Here is a 10000-nt window from a genome sequence, read left to right on the forward strand (position 1 = left end):
TGTGATCTTCCCTTTGTCCTGCACCGGGTTAACCTCTTCAGTGCCATGACGCGTTTTCGTATTAATTCTGCTTACTACTTGGTGGCTTTACACAGCTTCAGAAACTCATGTGGGGGGGAGTGAAATAGTGAAGACTTTAGCCATTAATCTTCTGACCTCCATAGACTCTTCCTAATGTCAATAAAATAGTCTAATCGTACATAAATCTCAAGGTTAAAATGTATCCCAGTATTGAGGAGCTTAAGTAGTCTCGGACACGCGGCAACCCTGAGGAGCGAGGTGAGCACGAGGTGAGGCTCCAAGGGCACCTCCGTCACCACCCTCACCACCATCACCACCGTCACCACCTTCACCATCACCATCCTATCAGATCCCGAGCAGCAAGCACCCTCGGCAGTGTTGGAGTATCGAATGTCATCGCTGGCGGATTCAAAGCTTCACTATTCAGGATTTCAATGAGTGACATCAACTCTTAATTCAAGTCACGAAGGTTCCTCCATGAAAATTCTCCACTAAAATCATTTCTTCTGCGACCAGTTTTCGTGATCTAACGTGTTTTATTTCATTTTTTTTTTTTTCGAGGGTGAGCTGTAATTTAAAGAGTTTTTTTTCTATTCGATTTCTCGTCATTAGCTTCCTTCACATGTAAAAAATAATATACATACATAAATACATACATACACACATAAATTAATGAACAATCCAGCAAAATCTATAATAGAAGGCACAACTTTTCGGAAAAATCTTTGTGAGTGGAACATTTACGAGGGAAAATTACCGAGGCATCTTACGGTACACGCCCACTAAGGAGAGGAGCAGCCGCCACCCCGCCACGCACGCAGCGAGGACCACTTTGTGAGGCGAACACTTGCCCCTTGTGATGAAGCAGGGGAAACAGTCCTGGCGAGGGTAACAGTTCTAGCGAGGGTAACAGTCCTGGCAGGGGTACAAGTAATAGTTCTAGCGCGGGTATAAGTAACAGCCATGTTGGGCGTTCAAGTAAAACAGTCCTGGTGGGGGTACAAGTAACAGTGACAGTCCTGGTGGAGGGTACAAATAATAATCTTTGCGGGGATACAAGTAACAATCTTGACGGGGGACAGTCCTGGCAGGGGTAACAGTCCTAGCGCCTTTCCTCTTTACAAACAACACACACTCAGTCAACAGAAAGACTTACGCCCGTATTCAGAAACGCTTTGCTCTCTCACCACCACTATTTTCAAGGACCACAGAGATGATTAAGCGTGACCTTCGAGAGTATTTCTACAGCTAATAAAGTAAAAATCTTGTCACTCTGCCTCTAGATCAGTAGAAATACCCTTAAAAATCGCTTTTCTTTCCGAGCGTGACAATTTTCCAAGGCCACAGAGATGATTAGCGGGATTTTCAAGTGTTCCTACAGATAGTAAAGTATAAATCTTGTCACTCTGCCTCTAAAACCATAAAAACACCTTAAAAACTCGTATAAATTCAAATAAAAGCGTTTTGAAATAGTAGAGGTGAAGCAAAGAAGTGTTTGAGAATACAAGTTATACAGAAACTCAGATGTTCTCCGCGCCACATTTAATTCGTAGCATCGCCTCACTCAGGAAGGGGAGCGGGCGTGATGTCATGAGGCTGGGCAGGTGTGGCGGACAGGTGAGGCTCATCAGTGGTACGTATTAACCCATCCACTACCATTACTTAACCCTTTCAGTGAGATATGTACCAGCTCACGACATTAACCCGTTCAGTACCGTGACGCGTTTCCCTATTCATTCTGCTTACTGTTTGGTGATTGTATACAGCTTCAGAAACTCATGTGGAGGATTAAAACAGTAAAGACTCTGGCCATTAATCTTCTGACCTCCATAAACCCTTTCTAATGTAGCTAAAGTGGTCTAATCGTACTCAAATCTCAGGATAAAAATGTGTCCCAGTACTGAAGGAGTTAAAGACTATTATATAAAGTCTTTCATACTACAAAGAGACAAAAAAAAAAATTGTGCTTTTGTGAGACCTGGAGACTATCTAAAGCGCTGAAAACAGGTGTGTGTGTGTGTGTGTGTGTGTGTGTGTGTGTGTGTGTGTGTGTGTGTGTGTGTGTGTGTGTGTGTGTGTGTGTGTGTGTGTGTGTGTGTGTGTGTGTGTGTGTGTGTGTGTGTGTGTGTGTGTGTGTGTGTGTGTGTGTGTGTGTGTGTGTGTGTGTGTGTGTGTGTGTGTGTGTGTGTGTGTGTGTGTGTGTGTGTGTGTGTGTGTGTGTGTGTGTGTGTGTGTGTGTGTGTGTGTGTGTGTGTGTGTGTCATCGAACCTCTCTTATCAACGCCTAACCACCTGGCGTGCACATAACTAATAACCAATAAACAGAACACAAAGACAAGAGGGACGAGTGTTGCTGATCACTACACACACAATCAACACCACACCACGCAAATCAACACCAATTAACACCACATTACACTATACCACACCACACCACACCACACCACACCACACACACACACACACACACACACACACACCAAACCACACCACTGCACATCACACCACACCAAAATCACCAAGCGTGTAAGGAATGCACGAGTCACGAGGCACAAAGAGGCGAATGTTGACACGTGCTTTTGTTTGTTTACCTTCTCTGGCACCCACACTCCATGAACGACCTCGGGCGCCGTCTCTCCTTGGGCACTGTGTTCCTGTCGTACCTCCACTTGAGCATGTCGTGGCACAGTAGTAGCAGTAGTAGTGGTGTTGGTGGTAGTTGTGGTAGTAGTAGTGGCAGTGGTGGTAGTGGTAGTAGTAGTAGTAGTAGTAGTAGTAGTAGTAGTAGTAGTAGTAGTAGTAGTAGTAGTAGTAGTAGTAGTAGTAGTAGTAGTAGTAGTAGTAGTATCAAGACACTTTCAACACTAAACTGGTCAACTCTTTTAGAATTTTCATGCACAAATAACTTTCAGGGAGCAACATAATGAGCAATCTTTTTCCTCCTTGGTCTTGGCAGTAGTAGTAGTAGTAGTAGTAGTAGTAGTAGTAGTAGTAGTAGTAGTAGTAGTAGTAGTAGTAGTAGTAGTAGTAGTAGTAGTAAAAGGCTTTCTATCTTTATTGCACTTCACATGAGTTACGCCCAGATCAGTGATGAAAGCCTCTCTTCACTGTTACCTCAAAATATATTACAAACTGCATAAAAACACCACATCCTCCACATCTCCACCAGGAATTGAATGCACGACCACAAATCATTGTTTCCACTTCCCTCACGCCATGTCCCGCTCAGACACGGAAGGCTGCAGACGTCAGGAACTTGAATGAACACAAGGAAATAATAAAAAAAAAGACCATAGGATACATAAGCGAGCAACCTTCCCTCTGATTGACCCCACGGTAACCTGCACTCAAGCTAACACACGCGACTTAACGCTTCCTTTCAGCCTCTCTGGCCCAGAATGACAGTATATTTCACGCGTGGCCGATCCATTTTCCTCCAATACTTCACACGCCGAGCCTTCTTATCGTCAGGAAACACCACACCTTTGTAATGCTGACGCGAGGCACTGCTCTGTTGACCTGGCCATAATGCGAGCCGTGAAAACCCTCCGTCAGGTCACAGGTCACAGGGAAAAGTGTTGGTTTTGTGAAGTGACGTGAGGGAGATACTAGGGTGTCACTGGTTCACGTTTCAGCAACACGGGTAACATATGACTGAGGATGTCTAACCTTAGCGTCGTGGCATCTTTATCTTATCGTATCTTCTTATCGATAACTCCAACTCTACCACGTCCGCCACTTCCTCCTCCTCTTCCTCTTCCTCTTCTTCTTCTTCTTCTTTCCTCTATCCTCCTCTCTGTGCGCCGTAATTTAGGTTTTATTTGGTTCTGTGTGTAGTCGTACAGGTTATTTTCGTCCTCAATGTTTATTTAGGCGAAAGAAAATGCATTATTGGAGTAAGTGCGCGTTTGAATGTGTCTTTGCAGTTAGTCATCGTGTAAAAATTCTCCTTGACACGAAAGATTAGTAACAAGAGCATTCCGCGCGATAGCAGTCTCACACACACACACACACACACACACACACACACACACACACACACACACACACACACACACACACACGATAACCCACCACTTCAACTCCACATACAAACAAGACAAAAGAAACACAAATAGTACTCACCTCATTCTGCCGTGGTGTGTCGGGGGCCGCGGTGGCAAGGGGGCTGCACCGGGGTCAGGGTGGCGGGGGACTGATGGCGAGGGCGGAGAGGCCAACTCAGACTCCGGCGCTAAAGTCACGTCGTCCCCGTCGCCCTCCACCTCACCCGACGCATCCACTTCGGAGTACAAGTCAATGTTTGCGTAGTCACTCTCACTGTACGGCGAGGTTTCATATCCAGAGTCTTTGGTGAGCTTCCTCGAGGACCTCCGCTCACGCTCTCCACGCTCCACGACTCGCCCGTGCCCGCCCTCGCCGTCGTTATTTGCAGTGTCATTTTTAACCTTGCGTGGGGGAAGGTTCTCGTAAATGTTCTCGGTCTGGGAGTTGTCTATGGGCGAGGGAGGCTGCGAGGACACCGACTTGGGTAGCGTGGGTGTGGTGGAGGAGGACGAGGAGGAGGAAGGGGACGAGGAGGATGAGGCAGCGGGGGACGGCGTGCATGGCGGGGGAGTGGTCGCGGATGTAGAAATGGGCGGCTGTGGTGGATGGGAGGAGAGGGGGGTGGACGTGGGCGGGTGAGACTGGTCGAGGGAGTGTGTGGGGGACGCCAAGGTACTGGAGCCACCATGATTGCTCTCCTGCCGCTCGAGGCGCCCCCTGGTCTCCTCCCGCAGAGTCTTATTGTCATGGTAGGAGTAGCGACGCTTGGAGGCGCTGTTAGATTTCTCGCAGAAGCTGTGGCTCCTCTCCTTCTGCGCCGGGCTCAGGGAGTGGTTTAATTCCCTCTCAGAAGTCCAGTTGTTCTTCTTCTTGAGCCCTTTGCCCTCGGAGTGGTAGCTGGGGTTGGCGCGGGACAGCCGGGCGTCAGAATCCCTGCCCTGCGCCCCACTCCCAGAGTCATCACGATTGCTGCGGCCCAGGGAACGCAGGAGTCGGGCAGCGGAGGGGAAGCGGCCGCTCTCCCGCCGCTCAGGGGCGTGCCGCGGCGACCCGATGTCCCTGCCGTCCTCGCCGCTCTCGTGGTTACTTCTGCGGGAGGGAAGAAGTAATGTGAGCTTCAGTAGTAGTAGTAGTAGTAGTAGTAGTAGTAGTAGTAGTAGTAGTAGTAGTAGTAGTAGTAGTAGTAGTAGTAGTAGTAGTAGTAGTAGTAGTAAAGAACATTTGTAATATAAAAGAAAAAACAGTTAATATTACTAATTCATCACCATGCGCAACAAAAATTCTTAAACCAAAATAGGAAAGAAAAAAAAATTGATAATGACCCTGAAGACGTGAATGACACCACGAAGACTGCCACGAAAAACAACACACCAACGCACCAACACACCTAACACGCGGGACACAAGGAGCAAAGAAACACTGGCTTGTATTCATCGTGCAGGGAGGCAAAGACACGCATTATATTTCTATAGCAAAGGTGGACATGAGAGCCTTGAACTATAGTCCCTCTCCCCGATACACCAAATCAAAGAAAACGGAATCATACATCACTAACTTAGCTAAACTTTCCACATGCCTCGTTTTCTCTGCACTCTTCGGACCTCTGACCTTACCTCTCCTTCCTCTTCCTCCTTCTCCTCCTCTTCTTCTTTTTCTTACTCATATACAGTAGGCCTAGTTACCGTTACAAAATGAGCCTACACAGAACCTCAAGGAGACTTTCATTAACAATAAACGAGGAGAAAAAAAAATGAAGGAAAAAATGTAAAAACACGTTAGATCGCCCACACAAATGCCACACACACACACACACACACACACACACACACACACACACACACACACCATTCCAACGCCTCAACCTTGACCAAAAACTTAAGAGGAAAAACAAAAGGACCCAGAATTCTCACAGTCACTTTTACCATTCGTTGCATAATTGGATTGGATTCTTCACATATTAGGCGCGGGGCGAAGGGCGGACGAGGGGAAGAAATAAGAGAACAATATCACAATGTCGTTAGGGTTCGTAATGTTAGACGGGAAGAAAGCCTGAATGTAAGATAAAAGTTAGAATGTAAGAATAGAAAAAGAAGGGTTGATTTTAGGTCAGGGTATTGAGGAATGTTATAATACAGGTGTGATTTTATTATTTTCTGATTTTTTGGGGGCAGTTTTTTTTTTTTTTTTTTATGGAAAGGAAGGAGAATTTTACAGGTTTTTATTGGTTCTGTATTTGGTTTGGTAGTGCTTCAAAAATATGTTTGGTTTGTTACTTTTTTTTTGAAGTGTAATAATGAGAAACTTGTTAAACTACTACCGTGTGTGTGTGTGTGTGTGTGTGTGTGTGTGTGTGTGTGTGTGTGTGTGTGTGTGTGTGTGTGTGTGTGTGTGTGTGTGTGTAGCAAGAACTCGAAAAGTGTAAAAATAAGATTCGATGCAAGACTCATGAATTGGTTGCTGCCCTAACACACACACACACACACACACACACACACACACACACACACACACACACACACACACACACACAAACCTCCCTGTCTCAAGGCCATTCATGAACTGAGAAACTTAATACAAGTCAGCACGCCCAGAGTTTCGGTTAGTGTGTGTGTGTGTGTGTGTGTGTGTGTGTGTGTGTGTGTGTGTGTGTGTGTGTGTGTGTGTGTGTGCGCGCGCGCGTACGCTTACCAATAGAAACTGGTAAGCACTTAACCCAATTTCATATAGGACAATTTTTTTTTTTTTTTTGGCCAAATTATGAAAAAAGTCATAATTTTTAGATAAGGAAAACTTACCAATATTTTTCACACTTTTCATTACAAACTCTCCTTTTAACAACTGATTCCCTGAGACGCACTAAACAAATCAATGGCCACACATTTTTCATCTAGACTTTATAAAACCTCTAGCAAATACTTGAAATTGCCACGACTCTCAAATCAGATGTATGAAAGAAAACATCCTTAAACACACGTCCCAAACACTTCTTTCCCTTCCCTGTGGTACTGAAGGAGAGGGGGACGTGGATAGACTGGACAGATGAACACTTGAAGGGAAAGGAGAAGAAAGGACAGGATTAAAAAGGCAAGTCAATTTAGTATTAGCATAACATAAAGATTATATAATGCCAGGATAGGGCGGGACAAGGTGAAAGGAAGGGGTGAAGTGAAAGGAAACACCAGGAGGTAAGAAATAGGATGGTTTTACAGGACAGAAGGGAGAGGATGAGGGATGGGAAAGTGAAGAGGAGATAAGAGAGAAAGGACAAGATTTGAGAGGTGAAAGGAAGGGGTTAAGAGAAAGGCGAGAAGGGGGGGGGAAGAAATAGAGAGAAAAGAGACGGTTTTGATGGGTGAGGATAGAGGGAAGCATGCGATGGAAGGGATGGGGAAGTGGGGAACGGGAGAAGGAACAGGACAGGGAGAGGTAAAAGGAAAGGATGAGGAGACAGGAGGAGAAAGTAATCACAAAGGAGATAGAAGATAAAATATAATTGAAGGGGTTAAGAATATAAGAAAGATGAAGAAAACGAGATAAGAGAAAGAACAATAAAGAGGAAACGAAGGAGAGTAAGATAAAGGAAACTGCAAGAGATGAGAAATGAAGTGAGAAAAACAAAGGGAGGAGAATGGGATGCAATGAAGAAGAGGTAAGAGAAAGGAGAGGACGGGAGAGAGAGGATGAAGGGAAAGGATAAGAAGAAAGGACACGGCGAGAGAGACTGCAGGATACTAGGATACTTTTTAGAAGCAAATATAACAATGAGGAAGGAAAGATAAGAATAGGGAAGAAGAGAAGAGGAAGAAAACAGGATGCAAGGGAGAGAGAGAATAGCAAAAGAAAATGAAGGAAAAGGAAAGTGAGAAAAGGAGTAAAGGATAAGTGAAGGATACTAGAATAATTTTTCAGAAGCGAAGATAAGAATGGGAAAGAAGAGAAGAGGAAGAAAAGAAGGGAGAGTAGGAAAAGAGCACTAAGAAAAAGGATAGGGAGAAAAAAGAAGTACAGGATATTGTGAAGGACATTAGAATACCATTTCAGAGGCGAACGGAGGACATGGGGAAGGAGAGAAGAGGAAATGAAGAGAATACAAAGGAGAAAGAATAGAAAAAGAGAATGAAGGAAAGGAATAGGGAGAAAAAGAATAACGGAAAATGTGAAGGATACTAGGATACCTTTTCACAAACGAACAGAGGAGATGGTGAACTGAAGATGAGTGGCCTTAGGAGAGGGACGTGGGGGGAGACGTGGGGGCAGACGTGTGTGTGTGTGTGTGTGTGTGTGTGTGTGTGGGGAGGCGTGGCGCGGGGACTCCTGGCGATAGTAATCATGACCTCCACATAAATAACAAGAGGTAATAGGCACGCCTGATTTAATTTGCACCCAACTGACTATACACACAACACGTTTTTCCCCGCCGGGTTGGCAACGATCAGCTCGCTCCCTCGCTCCATCTGGCGGGGCGAAGAGCAGGCGAATAGTGTAAAACGGAGAACCTCGCAGCTCGACATGGAGTGGTGTTTTAGAGATACCCTATTCTGAAACACCTCCGCGCCTCACAGCACCTTCTCTATTTTCAAAAGGCTCTAGTTGAAGTGACACGGGTTTTTAAGGATGTTTCTGTAATTTTAGTGACATGTTAACCAGTTTTAGAGGAGGAGGAGGAGGAGGAGGAGGAGGAGGAGGAGGAGGAGGAGGAGGAGGAGGAGGAGGAGGAGGAAAAGAAAGAGAAAAAGGAGGAGAGGGGTGAGGAGAGAGAGGAAGAGTAATGAAGAAAAGTAATGAAATTAAGAAAAAGTCGAGGATGAAGAAGAAGAAAAGAAGGAAGACGAAGATGAAGACGGAAGATAAAGAACAAAACAAAACAATAACAACAACAAGAAGTGAAAGAAGAAGAAAGAGCACGAGGAGAAAGGAAAAGGTAAAACGATAGAGGAAGAGGAAGAGGAAAATGAAGAAGAAGAAGAAGAAGAAGAAGAAGAAGAAGAAGAAGAAGAAGAAGAAGAAGAAGAAGAAGAAGAAGAAGAAGAAGAAGAAGAAGAAGAAGAAGAAGAAGAAGAAGAAGAAGAAGAAGAAGAAGAAGAAGAAGAAGAAGAAGAAGAAGAAGAGGAGGAGGAGGATGAAGACGAGGAGAGAAAAAGAAAACTGGCTCACTTTCGTTACATTTCATTAGTTGCGCCAAATCAACCGAGGAATTGCACGAAGAGAAAAAAGAAATTGTGAAGTTTGAATATGAAACTGATACCACCACCACCACCACCACCACCACCACCACCACCACCACCACCACCACCTCCACCACCACCACCAACACCAACACCAACACCACCATTTTCCCTTTTATTCCAGATTCAAGTTGAAAAAAAATGTATTAACTTTTCAAAACCAACTCTCTGCATGTGATCACCGTTTTCTGTATTAGTAGTAGTAGTAATGGTAGTAGTAGTAGTAGTAGTAGTAGTAGTAGTAGTAGTAGTAGTAGTAGTAGTAGTAGTAGTAGTAGTAGTAGTAGTAGTAGTAGTAGTAGTAGTACCATAACCCAATCATGACAAAAAAAAAAAAAAAAAAAAAAAACAAGAAAAAGAAAAAGTCCCAAACACCTTGCCTCGTCTTGTACTTCCACGAAAGCTTAATTCCATCTCCAGCCTTCCATCATCCACTATCTTCCACCGAGTCCCTCTCTCCTCCGAGACAACCACTCCTCGTCCACTCCATCAGCCACTATCTTTCAACACGTCCATCGCTACACAATACAAGGACTCACTCCACTTCTATCCACTCTCAGTTCCTCATTCCTGATTAATCTTCCACTAGCTTGTTCTCTCTCTCTCTCTCTCTCTCTCTCTCTCTCTCTCTCTCTCTCTCTTCGTATTTCTCGTTTTCTCTATTTCTCTTACTTAACTTCAATAATTTTCCATAATTCCTTCTATGT

At 44.7% G+C, this 10000-nt stretch overlaps 1 protein-coding gene across 5 annotated transcripts in view; it reads right to left on the reverse strand.

Moving 5' to 3' along the window:
- The window catches only part of LOC123508326 (serine-rich adhesin for platelets-like), a 303730-nt gene that overhangs the window by 163022 nt on the left and 130708 nt on the right, over positions 1-10000 (reverse strand). For all 5 annotated transcript variants that reach the window (XM_045261940.1, XM_045261939.1, XM_045261938.1 and 2 more), the window contains one exon: positions 4147-5157. In XM_045261940.1, coding sequence (XP_045117875.1) covers positions 4147-5157 — 1011 coding nt within the window. The remainder of the gene's footprint in view (positions 1-4146; positions 5158-10000) is intronic.

The sequence above is a fragment of the Portunus trituberculatus genome, chromosome 24 (genome assembly GCF_017591435.1).
Source record: "Portunus trituberculatus isolate SZX2019 chromosome 24, ASM1759143v1, whole genome shotgun sequence".
NCBI lineage: Eukaryota > Metazoa > Arthropoda > Malacostraca > Decapoda > Portunidae > Portunus > Portunus trituberculatus.